General features: G+C 43.9%; 1 protein-coding gene and 1 long non-coding RNA gene across 7 annotated transcripts in view; one reads left to right on the forward strand and one right to left on the reverse strand.

Annotated features, from left to right (window-relative positions):
- Positions 1 to 14,475, reverse strand: part of LOC116977249 — a 79,180-nt gene extending 64,705 nt beyond the window's left edge. Inside the window, exon 1 of the long non-coding RNA XR_004413156.1 lies at positions 13,515 to 14,475. This is a non-coding gene — a long non-coding RNA (uncharacterized LOC116977249). The remainder of the gene's footprint in view (positions 1 to 13,514) is intronic.
- The window catches only part of flrt2 (fibronectin leucine rich transmembrane protein 2), a 92,461-nt gene extending 68,443 nt beyond the window's left edge, over positions 1 to 24,018 (forward strand). The window contains exons 1-3 of one of the 6 annotated variants that reach the window (XM_033027703.1): positions 4,530 to 4,553; positions 16,603 to 16,871; positions 17,298 to 24,018. In XM_033027703.1, coding sequence (XP_032883594.1) covers positions 17,750 to 19,750 — 2,001 coding nt within the window. In that variant the 5' untranslated portion in view covers positions 4,530 to 4,553; positions 16,603 to 16,871; positions 17,298 to 17,749 and the 3' untranslated portion in view covers positions 19,751 to 24,018. The other 5 variants (XM_033027698.1, XM_033027702.1, XM_033027699.1 and 2 more) reach the window with 5 other exon arrangements.
- The last annotated feature ends 1,295 nt before the right edge of the window (positions 24,019 to 25,313 follow it).

The following is a 25,313-nucleotide window of genomic DNA, read 5'->3' on the forward strand; positions in this document are numbered from 1 at the left end:
GAGGAAACCGGAGCACCCGGAGAAAACCCACGCGGTCGCAGGGAAAACGTAAAAACTCCGTACAGGCAGCACCTGCAGTCAGGATCAAACCCAGGTCTCTGGCGCTGTACGGCAGCAACTCTACTGCGGTGCCACTGTTCTGCCCCTGCTGCATCATGACATTCCAACTCTTGTACTCAGTGCCCTGTCTGATGAAGGCAATTGTGCCTTCTTCACCAGTTTGTCCATCAGTGTCACCTCTTGCAGAGAACGATGGGCTTGTACTCTCAGTCTTTTTTCTTCTGAAACACTCCCCAGAGGCCGGCCATATACTGTCTACATCCTGCCCGAGCTCTATCTTGCCGAAAAGCATTACTTCACACTTGTCTGAGTTAAATTCCATTTGCCATCCTTTTGCCCACTTTCTCCCTTGATCTCGATCCTGTTGCAATATTAGACCATCTGCTTCCCTGTCCACCGGACCATTACTTTTTGTAGTTGGCACAAAATTACTAATTGTGCCACCTACATTCTCATTCAAATATATATATATATTGTTATATATATATAACAAACGACAGGGTGCAGAGCACTAATCCCTGCAGCACACTGCTGCTCCTAGAACTCCAATCTGAAAAAACAACCCTCCACTACCAGCCTCTGACCTTCCAACAAGCCAATTTTGTATCAAATTGGCCAGCTCACCATGTAACCCAGGTGTTCCAAACCTCTCGACCAGCTTGCCTTGCTGGACCATGTCAAAAGTTTTGTTAAAGTCCATGTAGGCGATGTCTACAGTCTTGCCCTCGTCAATCCTCTTGGTCACCTCTTCAAAAAACTCAAATCAAAATCATAATACATTATTTCCAACACACAGGGCTATGCTATCTCTAATCAGTCCTGAGCTTGGCCCATACCTCTCTAAATCTATCATATCCATGTATCTGTCTAAATGTTTCATCAACGTTGTGATAGCAACTACCTCTTCCGGCAGCTTGTTCCATACACCTATCACCATCAGTATTAAAAAATTGCTCCTCGGGTTTCCATTAAATCATTCCCCCCTCACCTTAAACCTATGTCCTCTGGTCCTCGATTCACCTAATCTGGACAAGAGACTCTGTGCATCTACCCGATCCATTCCGCTCATGGTTTTATATACCTTTATAAGATCACGCCTCATCCTCCTGCGGAATAGGGTCCCATCCTGCCCAACCTCTCCCTATAGCTCAGACCCTCGAGTCTTGGCAAAATCCTCGCAAATCTTCTCTGTACCCTTTTCAACTTGACAGCATCCTTCCTGTGACATGGTGCCCAGAACAGTTGATCAAGCGCAAGGAACTTATCATCTTTATGCACCTCGAGACTGCCAACATTTTCTCTTCCGTAAATTTAATATGTTTCAGGACTTCACCGTACTCTTCCCTTGGTATCAACTATGCTGTTAAATTCTATGATAAAATGATGACAACTCTGAGCAGTCACTGCATACACAAGGAACGTATTTCTTTGTAGGACATCTATTCCTTGCATATATTTAAATTGTCAACCCATCTTTAGTTTAGTTTAACTTAGAGATACAGCACAGAAATAGGCCCTTCGGCCCACCGAGTCCGTGCCGACCAGCGATCCCCGCATATTAACACTATCCTACACACACTAGGGATCATTTTTACATTTACCAAGTAAATCCACCTACATACCTGTACGACTTTGGAGTGTGGGAGGAAACCGAAGATCTCGGCGAAAACCCACGTAGGTCACGGGGAGAACGTACTGAACAAAGACTTATTTTAGATTGAGACTGAGAACAGGGAGACTGAAACAGGCCACACTTGATGAAATATAAAAAGTGAAAAGACACACCAAAGACCTTTTTACCTTATTTTAATTTAGTTACACTTAAGCTACATGCTTGATGGGAGAGATGAAAAGAAAGCAGCATACATGTACAAAGTGGAAAGGGAGAGGTAAAATAATAATGACAGAGTGCAGCAGAAAGATTGGAGAAAGGGAAAGGGGGGAGAAAGGAGGAAAAACACCATGGATAGAAAATCATATTCAAAGAAAGAGTATACGTAAAGGGCAAGAGAAAACTGAAGTGCTAAAGATGTTCCAGACAGACAGGCAAATGCCATGGGAATGGAAGAAATAGAAATACACAAATTGAAACAACAGAGATGGAATGAGAAGATGGTAGGTGTGGAAATAATGTTGGCCTGGATTCATATATGGGGACACTTGAGGCAAGAAATAACCAGTTAAAGATATGAAAGAGAAATAGGGAACTTGTGGGCATAGAGACAGAAATGGAGATTAGTTTAGTTTCGTTTAATTTAGAAATACACCATGGAAACAACCCCTTCGACCTACCAAGTCCACACCAACCATAGATAATAGACAATAGACAATAGTTGCAGGAGTAGGCCATTTGGCCCTTCGAGCCAGCACCGCCATTCAATGTGATCATGGCTGATCATCCCCAATCAGTACCCCGTTCCTGCCTTCTCCCCATATCCCCTGACTCCGCTATTTTTAAGAGCCCTATTGAAAGCATCCAGAGAACCTGCCTCCACCGCCCTCTGAGGTAGAGAATTCCACAGACTCACCACTCTCTGTGAGATTCCACAGACTCACCACTCTCTGTGATCACCCATTCCCACTTTCCCAACCATTCCCTGCACACTGAGAGCAATTGAGAGACCAAAAACCCTATAGAGCTGAGTGCCTTTGGGATTTAAGAGGAAACTGGAGCACCTGGAGGAAACCCACGTGGTCACAGGGAGAACGTGCAACTTCCTTGCAGACAGCCTCCCGAGGTCAGGATCGAACCCGGGTCTCTGGTGTTGTGATGCCGCAGCGCCCACTGCACCACTGTGCTGCAGTCAAAGGAATTTTCACCCGGAGAGTTGTGAATCTGTGGAATTCTCCGCCACAGAAGGTAGTGGAGGCCAATTCATTGGATGTTTTCAAGAGAGAATTAGATAGAATCTATGACAGAATCAAGGGATATGGGGAGAAAGCAGGAATGGGGTACTGATTTTGGATGATCAGCCATGATCGTATTGAATGGCGGTGCTGGCTCAAAGGGCAGAATGGCCTCTACTCCTGCACCTATTTCTATGTTTCTATGAGTGCTAGTGGAATAGAGTAAAGAGAGAAAGTAAAGAAACTAAGGCTGTTTGGGAGATGAAAGCCACAGAAAGTAAAGATATTTAATGAACAATAAAATGATGGATACAAACATCCTGATGGCAGAGGGTGCTCAGAAAACAAATGAGGAGGGATTAACGCTTTAAAAGAACTACAGAGGCAGAGTCATCCTGTTAGCACTTCTGGCTTAGTATTGAAGATTTCTTGAAGTTTAGTGAGTCAGTTAAGGGTCTGTCCCACTTAGGCGACAGCCAGCGACTGTCATAGTCGTAGCAGGACACTGAAAAACCGGCGACCGGACTAACGGGCCTGTCCCACGTAGGCGATTCTTTAGGTGACTGCCAGCAAATATGACAATGGAATTCACTGAAGGCAGCGCCAGCGACAACCTACGTCACCTGGCAACAACCTACGACATCCTGGCGATAACCTATGTTAACCTGGTAACAACCTACGGCGGCGCCTACGTCAAGCTACGTTCATTGGCGTCAAACCCACGGTCGCCAAAAAAATTTCAACATGTTGAAAATCCAGCGGCTATCAGAAAGACGCTACGACTCTTTGGGTGACTGAGGAGACTACTCACGACCATACAGGCGACACCCCGGGGACCATGTGGCGGCAGCCTAGTCGCCTGCAGTCACCTAAATAATCGCCTAAGTGGGACAGGCCCATAAGTAAAACAGCAACTCCCTCGACTTACTGTGATCAATACACTGGGAGATCTGACACCATAAAATAAGAATTCAAAATACTTCATTAGAGATGTGCTGTTACAGATTTAATCTGCTGTGAATCATTCAACTGTTGCAAGGCAAATTAAACTTTAAATATTAGAAACAGAATTATAATGAAATAGTAAGAGTCGCATTTTTTTTTTCTCTGTGGAGGTTATTGCTAATTCATGTACCACTGCAGATGTCACAGCATAAAATAAACTCCACAATAACAGAATATTTGAAAATATGTAACTTGAACATTAGTTTAGAAATATTCACCACATTCATAAAAATTGCTTTGCTCATTATTTAAACAAAGGATTAGTCAACTTGACGCTTAACTCACGGTGGCATGGTGGCACAGCAGTAGAGTTACTGCCTAATAGCGGCAGAGAGCCAGGTTCGATCCTGACTACGGGTACTGCCTGTACGGAGTTTGTACGTTCTCCTCGTGACCTGCGTGAGTTTTCGCTGAGATCTTCAGTTTCCTCCCACACTCCAAAAACGTACAGGTTTGTAGGTTAATTGGCTTGATGTAAATGTAATATTGTCCCATGTGTGTGTAGGATAGTGTTAAGATGCAGGGATCACTGGTCACTGTCGATTCGGTGGGCTGAAGGGCCTGTTTCTGCGCTGTATCTCTAAACTAAAGTCAACAGGTCAGGCAACACTGCTGGAGGACATGCATCGGCAAGATTTCAGGTCAGGATCTATCTTCAGACTCTTGCATCACCCATTGAGTGACTCAAGCACTTTGTGTTCAGGCAAGATCCAGCACTGCAGACCCTTGTACCTCCATGAGTCAACAAAAAAACAGTTTAAGTAGCTATGTTTGCATGTTGAAATTTGCAAAATAAAATGGTTAGGCATTCTAAACCAGAATCTTACCACTTTCTTGGTTTCTTGGTCCTCCAAAATATTCCAAATGGAATTTAAACTGGAGGTTTAATGCAATTGCTGACATTGGGAGAGTCTAGGACTAGAGGTCATAGCCTTAGCATTAAAGGACATTTCTTTACGTAGGAGATGGGGAGGTATCAGCCATGATTGAATGACGGAGTAGACTAGATGGGTCGAATGGCCTAATTCTGCTCGTATCACTTATGACCTTTTGACATTGTTAGCAAGGGAACATGGGAAAGAGTTTGCTATATTCCAGCTAGATATTGTAATTTTGAACTGGATACTGGTTGCAGCAAAGCTAACAGAGCCAACCCCATTTCTAAAATCCAATCAACTCCAGAAACACGGAGAAAAGTAACTGACACAGTGAATGGAAATATAAACGTAAATGTGAAACCTGAGTGTAAAATGAGCAAAAAATATGTAAAGAATGATCAACATAAACAGCACAGTCATAATGTACCTTTGACGGCAATCCTTTCCGTTCAGCTCCACGCTCCAAAAAATAATCTATTTCAAGAGTTAAATAGCTGACCTGAAGAAAAAAGGCAACTGACAACATTGATTCTGAGTTGCAAAATTGCTCAGACATTCGATCTTGGAAAAGTTCTTCATCAGTCAGGGTATTGAGTGTATTAGTTAAGACATTATGTTACAGTTGGTGAGGCCACATTCCAAATACTGTGTTCAGTTTTGGTCACCATGCAATTGGAAGAATGTCATTAAGGGTAGAAAGGGTGCAGAGTAGATTTATGAGGATGTTGCTGGGACTCAGCTGGGGAAGGGTTGAACAGGATAGGACATTATTCCTTGGTGTGCAGGAGGCTGAGGGTGATATGATGGAGGTGGATACAATCACGAGGGGAATAAATAAGAGTGAACGTGCCGAGTATTTTACCAAGGGAAGAGGAATCAAGAAGCAAACAATATGGGTTTAAGATAAAAGGGGAATCTATGTAGTACTTTCAATTGTATTAACAAATGTCTGGCATTTAACAAACATTGATGTATATGTTGTAGGCTTTCGTCCCAAATATCTTTCGTTATGGAGATGTCGGAGACCTTACATTTGGAACAAATTAGATTTGTCTTAATGGACAAACCAGAATTATTTACTAGAATATGGTCTCCATTTATAGATTATTTGAAGGGGTAGATTTGACCGGCGCGGAAGCCTGACTGAAGCCTGAACCCAGGACTAGATGATAGTTATGTTTCCTGACCCACGGACCTATCTCCTAAGTTGTATTATTGATAGTTTATCCTACTTTTCTAATTTCTTTCTTTCTTTATTTTTCCTATCTATAAATATAAATAAATAATTAGAGGCAATGTTAATATGTAACCGATGACGGAGGACCCCAGCTACTTTGGTCACTGGGTCCCTGGAATCCTGGATATTAAATATGTAACCGTTAAACAAAGTTTGTATTGGTTTGGACTATGATATGCAGATGCCTCTAATAAAAAATGTATTAAAAAAAAAAAAAAAAGATAAAAGGGGATAGATCCGGGAGGTGGAATGAGTTAGCAGAGGAGGTAGTTGATGCAGGTAAAATAACAGCATTTAAAATACATTTGGATGGGTACAGGGATAGAAACGATTGAGGAGAATATGGTCCAAAGTAGGCAAATGGGACCAGCTTAGATGGTACAACTTGGTCAAGTGGGGCCAAGGGGCATGTTTCCATGCTGTATGTGTCCTTGAGACTCTTGAAAGGCGCCCATAAATAAAATTTATTATTATTATTATTATTATGTCTTTGTGCTTCTATGACTTTCAATCAAAGGCCATCATTGCATCCATTATGGCGGCATGATGGAGCAGCAGTCGAGTTGCTGCCTTATAGTCGCAGAGACCCGGGTTTGATCCTGACCAGCAATGCTGTCTGGACGGAGTTTGTAAGTTCTCCCTGTGTCCACGCGGGTTTTCTCCGGGCACCCTGGTTTCTTCCCACACTCCAGAGACGTATAGGTTTGTAGGTTAATTGGCTTTGGTAAAAAATTGTAAAATTGTCCCTCGTTTGTAGGGTAGTGTTAGTGTGCAGGGATCGCTGGTCGGTGCTAACTTGTTGTATCCACGCTGTATCTCTAAACTAAAACTAAAATATCTTTCAAAATTGTCCATCGTGACATAACAATCAATGTCCACATTTTTTCAATGCTATGTCAAATCTATGAAACAATTAGATTAATGCTAAATATGGACACAACAATACTGGAGTAACTCACTGGGCAAAATCTAGTCAGGCTACTTCCTTCCACTAAAATGAAAACTCACAGTTAACATTACTATTGCACCTTTTATAATGTCAGTATATTTTGCCACCTTGTTCTGCTCCAACCACTGTCAAAGCTTCCACCCACCATGACTGTACCAACAGCAATTTGGGTATCACGGGTGTCAGAGGTTATGGGGAGAAGACAGGAGAATGGGGTTAGGAGGGAGAGATAGATCAGCCATGATTGAATGGCGGAGTAGACTTGATGGATCGAATGGCCTAATTCTGCTCCTATCCCTTATGGTTTTATTTAGCATTTATTTATTTTTTTGACATCGGTTGGAAGCTGCATACCAAATCTCGTTGCACTGATGTGCAATGACAATAAAATATATTATTATATTATTTTTATTTTTTATTTTTATTTTTTTATTTATTAGAAGTGAGTACAATGCATTGGTATAAAAATTATCTTAACATATTACATTCTCTGTACAACTTCCCCTTTTTTTTAAAGAGAGAAGTGAGAAAAGAGAGAAGAAAAAGAGGCTGTGAAAAGTGAAGAATAGACTAGTGAGTGTGAGTGAAAAACAGATAAAGAAAAAGTGAAAGAGAAGGAATAAGTGAAGAAGGAAAGCAGGAGGGAGATTATTCAATCGTCACAATGAGATGATTGTTTTTAAATATTCTAAATCATCTTTCACCCATACCTGAAACTTTTAGTTTTCATGATACTATGTCACCACATGAATCCAAGAAATCAATAAATGGGGACCAACTCATTAAGAATTATTATTATTAGTATTATTATTATTATTATTATTATTATTATTATTATTATTATGAATTCCCCTCCTTCCTTCCAATCCATCACAATCCAACTGACAACATTGCCCCTCCTTTCTCTCCAGAGATGCTTCCTGTCCCACTGAGTTACTCCAGCTTTTTGTGTCTATCTTCGGATTAAACCAGCATCTGCAGTTCCTACCGAAACATTGTTCCTCAACTGAGCTCTTGATAGGTTCAATATCTATTTCCCTCCCACCATCCTCCCCCTTCTCCATTCTCCAGCTTCAGGTTTCTGCTTGATATCTCCCTCAGTCCTGCCCTGTAATGCATTTTCTTTTGATCAGAAGAGTGCAGCAGAAATGCAAAACAAAATTCTCGATGCTGTGCTTCTCACTCTAATTAATGGCTGCTTTCATTAAAATTTCTTTCAACTCATGACATTTTTTTCTGGTAAAGCTTCACAAGTGCAGGTTAAGGTTGCGATTTTGGAGCCTGTTTTTGAGCTTGGGGCAAGAGTGAAGTTAAAAGTCTGGTCATTAACATGCCCATATCTAGATTGCAACACTAGCTTTCTTCTGACAATATCAGTGAGCATTTGTCCATCCACCAACTCTTCCAGCTATGGCAACCCTTCCTTGAAAATTTCTAGCTGTGAGTTTGTTTATCCACTTTAAAATTCTCTTTACCAGCCCATTTAGGTAGCTTCGTAAATAGCTAGGTTGCATAGTCTTATTAATAAACCACTGTGGGGTATGTTCTGGTATGTTTAAAGTGCCATGTTATTCCATCTTCATATTATTTTTGCTTAAATATTGATTAAAATCTTATGAGACCGATCAAATTGTAGCTGACTCATTGAATTGGATTTAGCAAGACCAACCTGGAATTATTACTTTAGACATTTAGGCTAAAGCGATACAGCACAAAAACAGATCCTTTGGCCAATCGAGTCCGCACCGACCAGTGATCACCCCGTGCACTACCACCATCCTACAAGCTAGAGACAATTTTACCGAAGCCAATTAACCTACAAACCTGCACGTCTTTGGAGTGTGGGAGGAAACCGGAGCACCCGGAGAAAACCCACGCTGTCACAGGGAGAACGTACAAACTCCGTACAGACAGCACCCGTGGTTAAGATCGAACCAGGGCCTCTGGCGCTGTAAGGCAGCAACTCTACCGCTGCACCACTGTGCCACCTTTCTTAGTTGAAAAATGTATCGCATCGATAGACAGCATGATCAGTGTGGTTGGAGGACTTGAACAACAGGTTATTCAGTCTGCAAAATGAGTAGTCAACTAAATTAAGAATCCAACTGGGTGTTACTTCAGCATTTCCAACATGTGTACGTATGGAATGACAGAAGCCCAATTGGGCCATTTAACCTATTCCATTGATGTACCCAGATTGCTTAACTGGAGACTCTAGTGCATTTACCTAACCTCCTGAAGGATTATGATCCAAGATAGTTCTCTTCAGGAGCAGATGGGAATTCTGCCAACAGCCATCTTCCATGGATACGGTATGACCTGGGAAGACACTATAATAGCAACATAAAAATTGAGGGATATACTATTTGTTTGCTGAGATCAGGTATAATTTGAGATAAAAGATGCTTCCAATATTATTGGCAGTATTCTAACCACACTGATGTTTGAAGTACGATCATATAATCTCTCTGCTGCATAACTATAATATGTCTGGCAGGCAACATTCTAGGCACGCTATCAACAATTCCCAATTACAGACCATATTTAGTGTTTATTCTTAATTCCAAGGCACCTAGCTTCCAGTCAGTCTCTGGCAGCATCAAACACGTTGTGCAAGAAGTCGTCTGCTTGAAAGGAGAAGGAGAAAGTTTAAAAAAAAAAAAAAATTGGGGAAAATGGAAAGAGTATTTGTAAGGAGAGAGGGAGTCAGTGACTTCGGTCACGGTGAATCTGTGCATAAATCATCGGGGGAGAGCTGTTGACTGATACGAAAGAAAGTGAGAGCACGAGATGAAGCGGGAGAGAAACCAGAAGACATGAACAGTGTATTGGAGAGAAGAGAATTGAGAAAAATACAGCACAGGACGGCACGGTGGCAGAGAAGTAGAGTTGCTGCCTTACCGCGCCAGAGACCCGAGTTAGATTCTGACTACGGGTGCTGTGTGTACAGAGTTTGTACATTCTCCCATGACAGCGTGGGTTTTCTCCAGGTGCTCTGGATTCCTCCCACACTCCAAAGACATGCAGTTTGTAGGTTAATTGGCTTTGGTAAAGAATGTAAATTGTCCCGGGTGTGTGGGATAGTGCAAGTGTGCGGGGATCGTTGGTCAGCGCGCACTCCGTAGGCCGAAGGGCCTGTTTCCGCGCTCTATCTCTAAACTACACTAAACACAGCAACGGACCCTTCGGCCCACAATCTCCATGCTAAACTTAATGCTAAAATAAATTAATCTCATCTGCCTGCATATGATCTATATTCTTGCATTCCCTGTGCAGCCTAAAAGGTAGGAAAAGGTGGGATCAGTGGTTCGGAAGAGGAAATAAATAGTTCAGCATTTTTATAAGGAAAATAAATCAAATAGTGTCTCTGGAACTAGAATGGACCGTACGAGAATCTTGCTCTGGCTGTATGGTGACAGGGTGAGAAAATTGTGTACTTACATGTCTATATCAAGCATAGTGTGCAACTGAGTAAAAAGCTATGATATCAGAAATGTTTTATGGGAATGGGACATTGAACTATGTTGCTCCATTAGGCGAACAAGAAGACGATTCAGACCCTTGTACCTGCTTCGCCAATTACAAAGATTCAATCAATTCAATGATTTAATTATGCTTTATTGTCACATGTACCTAGGTACAGTGAAATTCTTCGTTTTTGCTTGTAATCCGGTAAAACCTTACAACACACTTCACCTGGGCTGTACACAAAGAGTCGCCGACTAAGTACCGAAGGTTCTTAGTACAGTCTTATCATGGGGCCGCAGGCTAACTGCCGGGTCCCTCTCTGTTCCCGACGGCCGCTGACCAGATCCCTCTCCACTGCGGCACCCCACTGGGTCCCTCTTCATTCTTGGCGGCCCCTGGCCAGATCCCTCTCTGTTCTCGGCGTCCCTCCACTGGGTCCCTCGTTCTTCGGTGGCGCTGCCCACCAGGCTGTTCTCGTCCGGTTCACTGCCCGTCCAGCTGCTGGTTTGTCTCGGAGGTCTGCTCCCGGTTGCTCTAGGCCCACCGGGTCACTCGGCTTTGCAAAGCATCCCGGGCGCCTTCTACCTCCATGCAGCCCATCCATCATGGATGAACACAGATATCAGCCTCACTTTCCTGCACCAACTCCATTTCCTTTTAATCCCTAATATCCCAATAGCTAATAATCTATTGACCACTGTCTTGAATATACCCTGCGACCGAGCTTCCACAGTTGTTTTGGATAGTGATTTCCAAAGATTCACCCATACCTGGGTTCAGAAATTTCTTCTCACCTCATTCCTAAAAAGCCAACCCCTTTATTGAGATTGTGGTGTCCTGGTTATACACACAAACCATGGAAAAATAACCCCTGTATCAACCACAGTACACAGGTGGACAGTAATTTGATATTTTTCCATTAGATCACCACCATGTTCTCAACATAAAATAACGTCGATTTTTGTTTAGTCTCTCCTCGTTCATGCTATTCCATTAACCAATCTCATCATCCTTCGCACTAGATAGATAGATAGATCCTTTATTGTCATTCAGACCTTTCGGTCTGAACGAAATTATGTTGCCTGCAGTCATACACAGAATCAATAATAACAAAACATACAATAAACACAAATTAAACATCCACCACAGTGAGTTCACCAAGCACATCCTCACTGTGATGGAGGCAAAGTCTTAGTCTATTACTATAATAACTATTTTACTATATGGCAAGTTGATTAGCAAGGGAAACCAACCTTGTACCAATTATTACACTTTAAAAGATCCCAAGGCATGATTGTGGCTGGAGTTCTTTTGGAGTGCTGACCAATATTGAACCCCCCAACTAACAACACAAAGTAACACATTATCACATTGCCGGGCAGGGGACTGAGCTGTGTGCAAATGGACTGCTCTGCTTCTTAAGGAAGTGAACATAACCCAGGATATCTGAAAGCCATTTCCAGCTCATGATGTTCTAAAAGGCAAATGTAAATTAATGGATTCGCTTGTTCAAGGTATTCTCGTTTCTGATGCACAGTCTGTTTGCACAGTTAAGTTCTGGAGCGTGATGTGCAATGCTACACAGATACGTGGTTTGAGAAGGTTTAAAGGGAAATGAGCCAAACGCGGGCATGGACTAGCTTAGATGGGACATCTTGGTTGGCATGGATGAGGGGCCAAAGGGTCTGTTTCCATGATGTATGACTCTATGCTGCCTTGTTCAGCATCATCCTCCACTTTCTAGGAGCTTATTGGAGCTGCTGAAGGTGAAATGGTGGAGGGTTGGAGCAGAAGGAGATAGAGGTACACGTGTTAACTCTTGGTGATGTGAGGAGCAAAGACCGATGGTTGGTTTCTGGAAGTAGCTGTAAAGTTGTGCATCGTATTTAATGAAGACAAATAAGATGTTAGATAAAATCATACAGCACAGAAACTGGCCCCTCGGTGAGTTGGAGGGGAACGTACAGGTTGTGCAGTTGCAGTATATCACCCTACCTTTTCTTTGTTCATGATGGAGACCACAGGTTTGCAGGTATTTTCGGAGCAGCCTAGCTCACTGAACTGCAGCGAATCCTCAGAATAAAAGGACGTACCTTTAGAAAGGAGATGAGGAGGAATTTCTTTAGGCAGTGGGTGGTGAATCTGTGGAATTAATTGCCACAGACGGCTATAGAGGACAAGCCATTCGGTATTGTTAAAGCGGAGATTGACAGGTTCTTAATGAGTAAGGGTGCCAGATTGTTATGAGGAGGAGCATGGGATTGAGAGGGAAAGATAGATCAGCAAAGATTGAATGGTGGAGTATACTCAATGGGCCGGGTGGCCTAATTCTGCTCCTATGAATTATGAACTTATGAATTGTGTAGATGGTATTCCCAGCTGCCATAGGGAGGTGGTTGGAGAGGAAATCATGTATTAGCTGGTGCATTGAGTTTAAGTCACGCGGGCTGCTTTATCCTTCATGTTACCAACAGTCTTGCCCTACAAGGTGGAAGGAGAAGGTGGTTTGCAAATTATTTTGAGCATCTATTTCTCAGGGTAGAAAATTGTGAATGAAGACTAATGTGAATGTAAAAAGGGAGGGGGGGTGTGAGGGGTACAGGGAGAATGGCTGTTTTAGATGGCTGCATGGTGAGCTGAAATTCGTAGACAGTAAGGAAAGGGCACAGAGCATAATTACAAGGATGTTGGCAGGACCCGAGGGCTCGAGCTATGGGGAGAGGTTGAGCAGGCTAGGACGCTATTCCATGGAGCGCAGGAGGAAAAGGGTGGTGGATGTATGGAACGAGCTGCTGGAAGTGGTAATTAAGGCAGATACTATCACATTGAGACAGGTACATGGATAGAACAGGTTTAGAGGGATATGGGCTAAATGCAGGAAGGTGGGCCTAGTATAGATGGGAACATGTTGGTCGGTGTGGTCAAGTTGGGCCAAAGGGCCTGTTTCCCCATTGTAAGACTCCATGACTGAGAAATAATGCAGTAATGTCACCAATATGCAGAGTGTTGGGGTGGGCAGTGCAAAAGCAGTGAGCTCACCACAATCAGAGATGCACAGGAGAATGCTTACCTTGACTGTCCTGGTGAGGTCGTTATGTTACAGGGCACCGTGGCCATGGCATCTTCAGCGTTCACTTGCACCGTCTTCTGCTGCTTTCTGTCGCCCACTCCTCCCGAGCGTCTTCCCGATGAGTAGAACCGGTGTCATCGCCGCCGGGACATTAGCTGGGTCTTGTCCTCCTTCCTCCGCCTCGTCCACACGTTGTCCGCAGCGGGCATGAACCACGACTGGAGCAAGAGCGGTCAACCCGGGCACTCGGCGATCTGAACTTTCGGGGAGACCGCAGCTCGCTTGGTGCCGAGGCCGAAAGGTCCACCGTAGAAATGACCCATACCGTTTCAACCCCAAACTTGGTTGTTGGGGGGGGGGGGGGGTTTCTCGCCCTCTTTGAAAATCAAAACGCTTCTTCCTCCAAATCAACAAAAAAATAAAAATCAGCGAGTGGCTTCTACCAAGCAGGGCACGGAGCCGGGAGATGATTGCGTCCTAGACTCTACACTGCAGCCGCGGCTCACCCTGACCATGGTGGAAGTGGCACCGGTCACAGGTAGCTGCCTGCAGGACCACCCAGCAACCAGAGAAACCCTTAGCTTCCCCCCCTGACCACGGAGAGATGCTGGGGATTTGTGCAGTCTGGGGGAGGGGGTGGGTGGAAGGACATTCAATCGCCACCGCAGACTTTCTAGCTTTCTCTTTTTAACCCTTTCGGCTCCCCGCAGATTCCAAGAGGGGGTGAGAGAGAGAGATGGAGAGAGATAATGTCAACCAGCCTGCCGCCGCCGCCGCCGAGTTAGCACCTCCTGCACTGTCCAGCCCCGACCCCAGTCTCCATCCAGCCCTTCCCGCTTCCAAACCGCTGGCGCTCCTGGTAAACTACACACTACTCCCGTCTTGCTTCCAACCCTAACCGCTAAATAACGGACCTGCCCACACGGTAAAGAGTTTATTGGGGGGTAAATTAAAAAAAACACACCAAATATTTAAAGAGAGCGGAAGAGGCCATTTTTCCACAAACCAAGCGCTTTCTGCAACACGTCTTAAAATGAGGGGGGGGAGGGGGGGGCCAAGACAAAACTCCTTGGCCAGCCTTCCCCTTGAATTGAATGTCCTCCCTCAAAAGCATTCTGCCTGTTTATTGAGCTGTTTTTCAAGTACTTTATTTGTCCCCCTCCCTCCCTCCCCTGTGCAGTAGTGTCTGTGCGTGTCATGTGTGTATATGTGTGTGTGTGTGTGGTTAGTTTGCCGGCGAGACTCAAATGGTTACGAAAGCGGTGGGTTGTAACGCCTCCTGTTACTGTGCAGCACCGCCACCTCGCTAGAAGCCGCAGCATCGCTCCAGCGCCTTCTCCACACTGCGATCACTTGTCAAGCGGGGCTGCGCACACGTTAACCCTAGCGCTGACCCACCGCTCCCCTAAACACCCCCTTATTGTGTGTTTAACCAACAAAACAACAACAACAAAACCGCTTTTTTACAACGCACGCTCGCTTTACTGGAAGACAGACGAAATTGCAAAAAAAATATATATTGTTTCCCCCAATATCAACACTAACTTGAGGCGAGGATTTCCTGCAGTTTCACGGTATGGATCAGAAGAGCTGGTTAAAAAATAAGATCTCCATCGGAGGATTGCAACTCGCGAGTTAGCAACTTCGGGGCGATGCAAGGTTGCGAATAACGTCGGCAAGCGATCTTCCTGGGAAAAATAAAACTCGCCGCAAATCCTGTAATGAGATGCGTACCATTCTCCGCAGTTTTTGACCACCGCTTCGCCTTTTTGGTTTGGGCTTTTTTTTTTTTTTTTTTTTTTTTTGCAGAGATTTTGTTTTAAAATCTTTTTCGGAGTGAAAAATCCGTTCCGGCATAGAAGGTTAGAAAGAATGGTTAGAGAGTCTTGCTCGGTTTAACTGTGCTGGCTGTTCCAGTGGAAAGGACTGTTGAAACGGAATGCACGGGGGCCGGGACTGGAGCTCGCCCAGTGCCATCAGTATGGGCATTAGAGAGGTTTGGGTGTCAGAAACTCCCCGAGTAACGCGTCCATCTTTCGGGTTCGTGCAGTAAAGTGTAGCTCAGAGATGTCCCCTTGAAAATAACAACATTAACAACAACAAAAACGCGGCGAACTGCCTGGTTGTCGGCAATGAATTGTCTGCGCAAAGCTTTGGCAAGAACCGTCTTATCCGTTACAGTGGGATTATGGAAAGCTTGGCTTTTTCACTGTTCAATAATGATCAGCGATTGATAGCAGGGGGGGGGGGGGGGGCAATCGTCCAATTCATTTGCAACTTTCTTTGGATCTTATCGTTTAATACACCAGGATTTTGACTAGTTCTTGGAGTGTAGGATAATCTCTGACCGGCCATCGAAGCTTTGCGCGAGTGTTGTTTCAACAACAACCAAAAATCCCGAAGCAGCTAAACGCAGATTTTAAATAGTCTCATCAGCTATTTCACTGCGCGAAGGATCATATTTTGTTTGTACGGGCTCAAGGTCAGTAAACAAGAAGAGGGGGTGGGTTGTGAGGGGTGTTGGGGACAGATTAGAAGGAGAGAGAAAAAAGACCAAGTGCGTTATTTGTCGAACAAATCCAGAATTTGTCAAAGGGGCTCCGAGCCGTTTGAGGAACCGGGCATTCGCTCCAGCGAGGTAGAGTCTCTTCTGAAACGGAGGAGGAGGAGGAGGAGGGGGTGGGGGTGAGAGAGAGAGAGAAAGCGAGAGAGGGGGAGAGATAGAGAGAGAGAGAAAGGTGGGAGGGTCTGTGTGAGAGAGAGGGAGATCGCTGTCAGCTGAATTCATAATTGTATACATCTCCCAGGGGGTTTAAAAAGGGAAAAGGGAAGACTTACATTATCAATATACAGCCTGATCAGACGCATTATTACTGGCATTTCGCTGTGCGCGCCCAGCAATACAGGCTAAGGTATTGGATCTGGGGTGGGGGGTTGGGGGGGAGGGGGGGGGTGGTGGGGGGGGGGTGGTGGGGGGAGGGGGGAGGGGGGGGGGGGGTAATAAGTGGCAGTGGCTTGTATATATATAAATTTTTTTACCCTCCTCGCTAATGGTTGCCTAACGTATAAAATCCTCTCTCGTCTCTAGAACCGGCTCCACAACAGAAGCGAGACTTGAGGGGGCTCCGGAGAGAGAGGGAGAAGAGTTGAAGCATGGTCAGACTGGGAAAACTGAAGCATCCAGCTGGGCTGAGCAGAGACCCAGTTCACTGATGACAGCAGCCGAGGGGGGAACAACTCAGTCGACACCAACTACTGGGACAGTGCGACTCTCGCTCTCTTAAGGCAGGGGGATAGCCGTCAAACCCGAGAAACAAAAGCAGCGGATGGACACAGATTCTTAACAGCAACGAGAAGGTGGTTATGATTCACTTTACCGTTCCACTGTTTGTTTGCTTTTAGCCTGATCAGATTCTCTAGTGCAAAATTGATTTGACTTTGTATTCTCTCTTTCTCTCTCGCTAATTTTCTGGTAGTAAATTCGGTCCGGTGATGATCGCCACCGTTTCTACCTTAGCCAGTCTCAGTGTTGTTTCTCGTTGTACTCTCTCACGCTCTGCCTTTCCCCGCACGGTTTTTTTTTTTAATAGTCTTGTTTTATTAACTGGCATGGAATAAACTGAAGGCAGTTAATGCTGCACTGACAGCCCATGGATCTGTCCACCAGAGGCAGATCGAGGTTTGAAAAAAAAAAACGCAGCTCTCTAATAGTGTGTGTGAATCCAAACGAACCGTTCATTTATTTCTCGTGTCTGTGTCTCTCTTTTTTTTAAAATTAAATAGGATTGTGAATGTGTACGGCGAGCCGCAATGACACCGCTCCTTCACTTGGATCACCAGTGCGCGATGAAGCGACTTCAGATTTAATAGACCCACCGAACGCTTGCCAGGCTGTGTGCATGCATGTATATATATATATGTGCAATTTCAAATTGCCAATCACCAGCGGAAGCAGTATGTGATGTGCTTTGGTTATCACCGAGGGTCCTGGTTTGGATGAAAGAATTTGCAGAGACCGTCTCCAGTTGACAAGTCGCTGCTGCTGCTGCCGCCTCCACCGTTGAAGCGTCAAGAAACTGCACACACGGATTATTCTCGCCAGGCGTCCAAGTCACCACTTCTCCCGGGTGGGTGGATGAAGCAGATACCTCTGCTCTTGCTCGACAATAACTGGAGTTGCTCCTGTGTGGATTTCTTAACAGCCTGCTTGCTGCTTTGCAATTAGAAAACCCTTAATGGTTAGAGTGATGGGAGTGTCACAAACCAGACTCTGTTCCAAGGACTGGATTACTTTATTGTATTTATGGATCATGTTTCTGTTGGGACTGTATGCACAAATAACTTGGGCAGATTTTTGCCCTCCGGAGTGCCGCTGCGATAAGAAATACGTGTACTGTAATGACCGTGGCTTGACATCAGTGCCTTCTGGGATACCACAGGGTGCCAGCATTCTCTACCTCCAAAACAACGTCATCAACAACGCTGGATTTCCACTGGACTTACGAAACGTGCTCTCCGTCCAGACTGTGTACCTGTACGGCAACGAGCTGGACGAGTTCCCTGTGAACCTACCCAAAAACGTGAAGGAGCTCCACTTGCAGGAAAACAACATCCAGACGGTCTCCAGGGAAGCTCTGGGCCAACTGCAGAACCTGGAAAAGCTGCACCTGGATGATAACTCCATCTCCACCGTTGGCATCGAGGACGGCGCCTTCAAGGAAGCTGCCAACCTTAAGCTCCTGTTCCTGTCCAGGAACCATTTGAGCAGCGTGCCGGTCGGCCTGCCGCTGGGGTTGAAGGAGCTGCGGGTGGATGAGAACAGGATCTCCACCGTGTCCGAGCAAGCCCTGCGCAACCTAACTCTCCTTCAATGCCTGGTTCTGGATGGGAACCTGCTGACCAACAGCGGCATCGCCGATGGGGCCCTGGAGCAGCTGCCGCAGTTAGCCGAGTTCTCCATGGTGCGCAACTCCCTCACCCTTCCCCCGGTGAACCTCCCGGGCGACAACCTGGTGAAGCTGAGTTTGCAGGAGAACCAAATCAGCCAGATTCCTGTCACCGCCTTTAGGCAGCTGAAACGCCTCGAGAAGCTGGATCTTTCCAACAATCAGCTCCGGATGCTGGCAAAAGGAGCATTTGATGGCATGACCAGCTTGAAACAAATTCTGTTGAGGAATAATCCGTGGTATTGTGACTGCAACATAAAATGGGTGACCAAGTGGCTGCAGTCGCTGTCATTCTCCATCAACGTGCGAGGTTTGATGTGTCAGGGGCCCGATAAGGTCAGGGGAATGGCTATAAGAGACCTGAATATGAATCTGGTGTCCTGTCCCTTTGCCACTACACCTCCCAAAGTGACTCACGCGGCCCCTGCCCCCTTGCCGTCCGCCTTGCCCACCGTCTTTGTCACTGTTTCGACTCCCGCTGCCAACGCCACCGCCCTCCCGTTCATGCCAGGCTCGAGCGCCCTCGTGCCCGGCGGTGGCGGCAGCGACGACGGATCCACGGACCCCCCTCCGGCGGGCCCACTGCATCTTGCCATTCAGTTCGTGAACGACACCTGCATTCAGATCAGCTGGCTGGCCGTCTTTGCGGTGGCCAAGTACAGGATCACATGGGTGAAGCTGGGCCACAGCTTGGCGGGCGGCATCGTGCACGAGCGGATAGTCGGCAGCCACACCGACAGGCTCAGCCTGCCCAACCTGGAGCCCAGATCCACCTACAGGATCTGCATGGTGTTGCTCGACGCCTCCAACAACTTTCACCCCGAGGACGACACAGTTTGCTCGGAGGCCACCACCAGGCCGTCGTCCTTTAACACAAACACGGCCGCCAACCCCGAGCAGGCCACCCAGCAGGAACTGAGCTCCCCGCTCTTGCTGGCAGGCCTGATAGGGGGAGCGGTGCTGGTCGTTCTGGTGGCCCTGCTCAGTGTCTTCTGCTGGCACATGCACAAAAAGGGGAAGTACGACTCGCACACGTGGAAGTACAACCGCGGGCGCCGGAAAGACGACTACTGCGAAGCCGGCACGAAAAAGGACAACACCATCCTTGAAATGACTGAGACCACCTTTCACATAGTCTCATTAAATAATGAACAAATGCTGAAGGAGGACTTCCGACTCCAGTCGATATACCCTCCGAATGGCGCCATTAGCTATACGGACAGCCATGCCAGAGGCAACAGTAGATACTGTACGGGTGGGGCTCCAGATTTGGAACAGTGTCATACATGACCATGCAGTCTGAACACTCCCCTCCCCCCCCCCCCACACTTACAATAGGACTTTCTAGAATATATTTGTGAAATATTGTCCAGACAGATTGTGTCTGCCTACTGTGTAATTTATACAGTGTAAAAAAAACGCTATCTTTTCTATTACAAAAAAAATTAAGTAGCAACAATTTTGTAAAGCAGTCAAGTGATTTAAAACAGAAAAAAAAGAGATTAAGTATGCTGTATAGTTGTTGCTGTACAATCAAGGCCTATGTTCATAAATGGCATTTTCGTTAACCATATGTCGGCATTTAATGACATAATTTCCAAAATGGGCTCATAGCATCTGCATAGTTGCACTGGCACATAATCTGGGAAACCAACATAGACTGATGAGTTTCAGGCCCTTTCCTCCACTTTCCTTCAATTTGCTTCTCGTAAAGGTATTTGATCTCTTGCAGTGGTATGATTTTTTTTCCCCTATCATCTTCGACTTCTGGCATCACTTTGCCTCACCACACCCCCCCCCCCCCTTTCCCCCACCACACCCTACCCAACCCCTCCTCCTCTTGTATCTCCCAGTCGTGTTCACAAAAATCAACCCATGGAGTGAAGAGCTGAGGCCACATTCATCACATTTCCAGCAGAGGACACTGCATACAAATCTGGAGTAGCATTTGCAGATATAATTGAAACCCAGAACCCTTGGCCCAGGGACAGAGAATCATTTTACCACCGCAGTCGATGGCCCCGTTAACTCAGCCGAAGCTGAAAGTTTAATGTGGACGAAACATACCTTCCGTGAACGAAAGCCTAATCAAGCAGGTATCTAAAAGCCAGTTCTGGTGCTTAATCCAATACTTTAACTGTATGTTCAGTACTTTTAAGACACCGTGTGTACAATATAATGTGAATTGGCTCCTTGTCGTAATCTTAAAACGATTGATAAATATTCTTTTAATTTAATTAATTCCCTTACACATTCTGGACTGTATGTTGTTCCAGATACGCTGCAATGCCGTTGTTCTTAATTGTTGGCCATTTCATGATTCAAGGGCAATTATGGTGAGGCATTAAAAGCCTGCCTTGCCAATAATCCCCACATTCTGTCAAGGAATAAAATTGCCATAATTAGATTTCCCAACACTAATTACACCTGTCAGTACAGGAACATTGTAGTCTCATAATAATAAGGATCATTTTCACTAGGAATGTCTTTGTTGCAACACCAGCCCAGAGCAGTCTTTGATTAGCAAAATAAAGAAGGTTTATTCTCCAACAACAAAGTAATTAATTTATTGAGCGCACACTTCTCCATGCTAATGTTAAAACATTGTTGCTGACTTTTTTTTTGTGTGACTGGACAGTTTTCAGGAACACTTTTGTTTAACTAAAACAAAAATCATTTTAATCAAAGCTACCTTTCCGTGCCAAAAGAAAAAAAAACGAATAAGGATGTCAGATAGGTGTCTTTGAGATTAATCATGCAGGAAGATCAAAATTGTCATAAAATGAATTGAGTGGAATTCCATAATATCTGCAAGTAATATGGAACATTACCAGTTCCTCCATTAAAATAGAAGCTGTTTATTATATTTCCCGACTGCTGTACAGCTGAGTAACCCATGATCATCACATCCAATTACTTTATTATAATCAGATATCCAGCAGATTGTTGGGACAATGAACGGAATATTCAGCTGCATTACATTTTATTTGACAAATGTGGCACAATTTCTTCATTGGTACATCACCGATATCTTTGCAGGAAAGCATTGCTGCTGACCATACATTATACCCAAATATTTCAAGTTGGCTGTTTTTTTCCCACCAAAATTTGACTTTTAAGCATGAACATTTGTTCTTTTGTCTCAATTTGTTCCCTTGTGCCTTCCATGCCACACAAAGGAGAGCCTACTTGGCCACTTGCCAGCACCACCCCATCCACCCTCATCTCATCTCAAAGCCCTTGTTTCTGGCATGGATAGCTGTGGGAGTGGAACCGCATGCAAGAGAAGACCCCAATGGGAGGGTGTAAACTGGACAATGGCATGGCCGAGATCAGGAACATGCCATGCATAAGCACAATCTCGTAATCGTGTACCATTCCATGACATCTCCTCCAGCACCCTCACCCCACTCAATTGTACCATTGTATCACTTCAGGTTTACATGAGGGACATGCTGTTAATTGAAGGGTGAGACTCCATTTTAGGGCGAAATGTTCTGCGTTAGCAGTATTCTGTACAATGAATGAATGATAATGATAGATAAATACTCCCATAGTACCTTTACCTGGGTGTGTTGATGTTACTGACAACTGAAGGGTTAGCTGTTCACTTGAATCTCAGATGATTGTAGGTTTAATCGATTTAATTCGATTAATGCACACAAATGTTGAACCCATTGAGATGTCTATTCTTTCTCTCCTCTACTTGGCAACTGACAGCTCTGATTTGGAGCCAGTTTTTGGAATAAGCAATACTGGTTAAACTGGCACTAAATCTAAGAAGAGAATAATGATTCTAGATTCTAGATTCTTTTTTTTTTAAAGAAAATGCCTACAGCAAGAATGCTGAAAAACTACATTAAAATAAATTGCAACTTTTGTAATACAGATGTCAGTTCATGTTTGTGTAGATGGCAATGTCAAAATAGTTTGGTTTTATTCTATTTTTGTCCTAAATTTTCCATTGTGCAAGGAACCAAAGTTCCTAATCTTGCACCGTCTTGGTGTATCATGTATGTGCCTTGAATTTTAATCATAAATATTTAAGTCCTTCATACTTATTCATTGCCACTCCCTTTTTCTTTTGCAGAGCATGTATGAACACTTGGGTGCACTGATAATAATGTGATTAAGTTAACTGGACTAATAACCCGGGGGCCCGGATTAGTAATTCATAGACATGTCCAAAATCCTACCATGGCTATGGAATTTGAATTCAGCCAATAATTGTGCGTTTAAATAAAAAACAGCCAGTGTTGGTGATGATGAATGTAAAATAATCAGCTCGTAAGCTACCAGAACTGGTTCATCAATGCCCTTTAGGGGAAGAAATATAGTTTATCCATTAGTCCAGACCCTGCAGAAATGTGGCTGTCTCTTAAAATTACCCCCTGAAGTTGACCAAGCTAATACGTTTCTCAGTTGTACCATGTCGAAGCTTGCTCGCCACAACATTCTCAAGGACAATTAGGGATTGTTAATAAATGCTGGCTTTGCCAGAGCCACCTAGTTATTGAAAGCTAAGGACGCTCTAAAATAAACAAACAAAGCTTTTACAACACATTACAAGATGTGGGTTGATTATTTAATAAATGTCAGGTGAATCTTTTAATTTTTTGGCCAAGTTGACTGTTACCTTTGTGTTCATGCATTCTTTGAGATTTTGTTATGAATAATTACAGAAGTGTTAAACAACTCTTCTTTTGTGATTTATCAACTGCTTTCTACCACTTTAATGTACTACTACTAGAATGAAAGGAGTGTGCTTTCTTTTTTAACAAAAGCAAACATTGTTTTTTTTCCTTTGTAGTAATGTAATCAAATACAGTGGCCAAGCAGTTTGTCTGTGAAAAGTAAGCATTTGTATGGAACATCGTGGGATAACTTCAGAGGTAGTTATTTATTCTCCTTGAAAAAAACAGAGGATTTATTGAATTGGACTTTGTTACTTTGCAGTGCAGTATATGCTTAAACATCCACCATGCAAGTACCGATTGATCACAATTAACAACCAATTAATCCTTATTTTCTAACTGATCAAATGCACTGCTAGCTTTTTATTTTTTTACGTAGCTGCTTCAGAGCCAATGTTGTGATAAAAATAAATCCTTTCAAAATATTTTTTCTACTTCAAAAGTGAAATTAAGGGGAAAAAAATACATTTTTTTAATGAATGGGTGAAAAGAAAAACCTTTCTGAACCATAGTGTGCTAAAGGGAGCAAGGTCACTTGTACTCAATTTTCCTGTTTAGCCTTATCTAGATAAAGAAATTCTCACGTTGAAAGTGCAACAGTACATTTTATGTTTTGTATATATTTTTGTCTTGTCAAGGTGAGAAAAAGAGATCTCATGCTTTATATATAAAATAGCTACTTGATGTAACTTATAATAACGCACAGATTTACTTGTTATACTGACAGGTTGCCGATTCCAGAGATACTCTGTACCTCACTTGCATATTCCTTACTTTCAACAAGTTTTCTGTATTTCTAAAACATTGTTTGAAGGATGTCCATAACCAAAATACAAAAATAAAGTATGGTCACAAAGTATAGAGCACTGGCATTAAAAAACTTTGACTTATTCAGAATAAACGGAAGATAATGTCTGAGGAGAATTGCTCATGAATGATCATTCACATCCTCTTGAAAATAAGCAAGTCTGCTGCCTTTCAAGACAAAGTCAAGCATTCGGTTGCATCTTGTAAGTAAATATAAATATATGTTGGAATTGCAGATGTCGTAATACAGTGGATGACCAGTCTTATAAAGAGGTGGCGATCTAATACAAAATACTTGTCCATTGGAGGGCATCAGTATATGTAAAAACTACAAGAGTATACTATCTTCTGTTGGTTTATGATCAAAGATGATCACCTTTTACATCTGCTGCCCGCTGAATAACTTTTTTGCCCAGTTCCGTTGATTATCCTTCTCCACTGACAGCACCACAAATGTCAGCATTATTGAAAGAACGTTTGGATTTTTCATGGGGCTTGAATGCCATTGCACCATTACAAATGCATAATTGAAACTTGCCTGCTCTATGGCACTGGCGAATCTCCTTTCATTCTCATCACAAAAGGGAGGGAAAGGCGTATTTGGGTCCTCCTTCAAGATGCTACTCATTTAAATAGAGAGGGAGGGAGTCATACAGTAAGTGCAATTCCTTTCCTTTTTTGCCTGCACTTGCTTCTCCCCAAATAAAGCTGACCTGCACACTCGGAAACAAAGTCCTTTTCATCCATCATGGTTCATGGAAGTGGAGGCAGGAAATCCCAGTGACCTTTAACCCCAACCTTCGAACCTTGACATCGCGGGCAGGACCGACCTGACATTGTCAGGTTGAATGTCATCTATTCCTGGTACAATTACCCACCTTGACCCGGAACATCACCTATTCCTTTTCTTCAGAGATGCTGCCTGACCCGCTGTGTTATTCCAGCACTTTGTGTCTCTCTGTGCTCCCAAGGACATGTCTTTGAACCACAGCGGATACATTACTTCCTTCCAAAAGCAAAGTTGCTGGAAATCTGGAATAAAATCAAAAACTGCTGTAAATACTCATTAGACCAGGAATTGTCAAGGCAGAGGGAAACAGTCTTAACATAGCGGGTTAATTTCTGAATCTGAAAATATTTTCTCTGATCGTGTCAACTGGCAATGCAGTGTAGCAGATTGGAATTATAGTTATCAACATTAAAAAGCTATACATTTGGAGAAGGATGAATGAAAGATCTAGATTTTTTTTCTTCCCTCCATTGATGGTGCCTGCCAAGGTAAGCATTTGCCAGCATTTGCTGTTTTTATTAAATCTTCACAGAGTAAGAGGCTCTTTAGGACAGGATGTTTC

This window comes from Amblyraja radiata, chromosome 9, assembly GCF_010909765.2.
Source record: "Amblyraja radiata isolate CabotCenter1 chromosome 9, sAmbRad1.1.pri, whole genome shotgun sequence".
In the NCBI taxonomy this organism is placed as follows: domain Eukaryota; kingdom Metazoa; phylum Chordata; class Chondrichthyes; order Rajiformes; family Rajidae; genus Amblyraja; species Amblyraja radiata.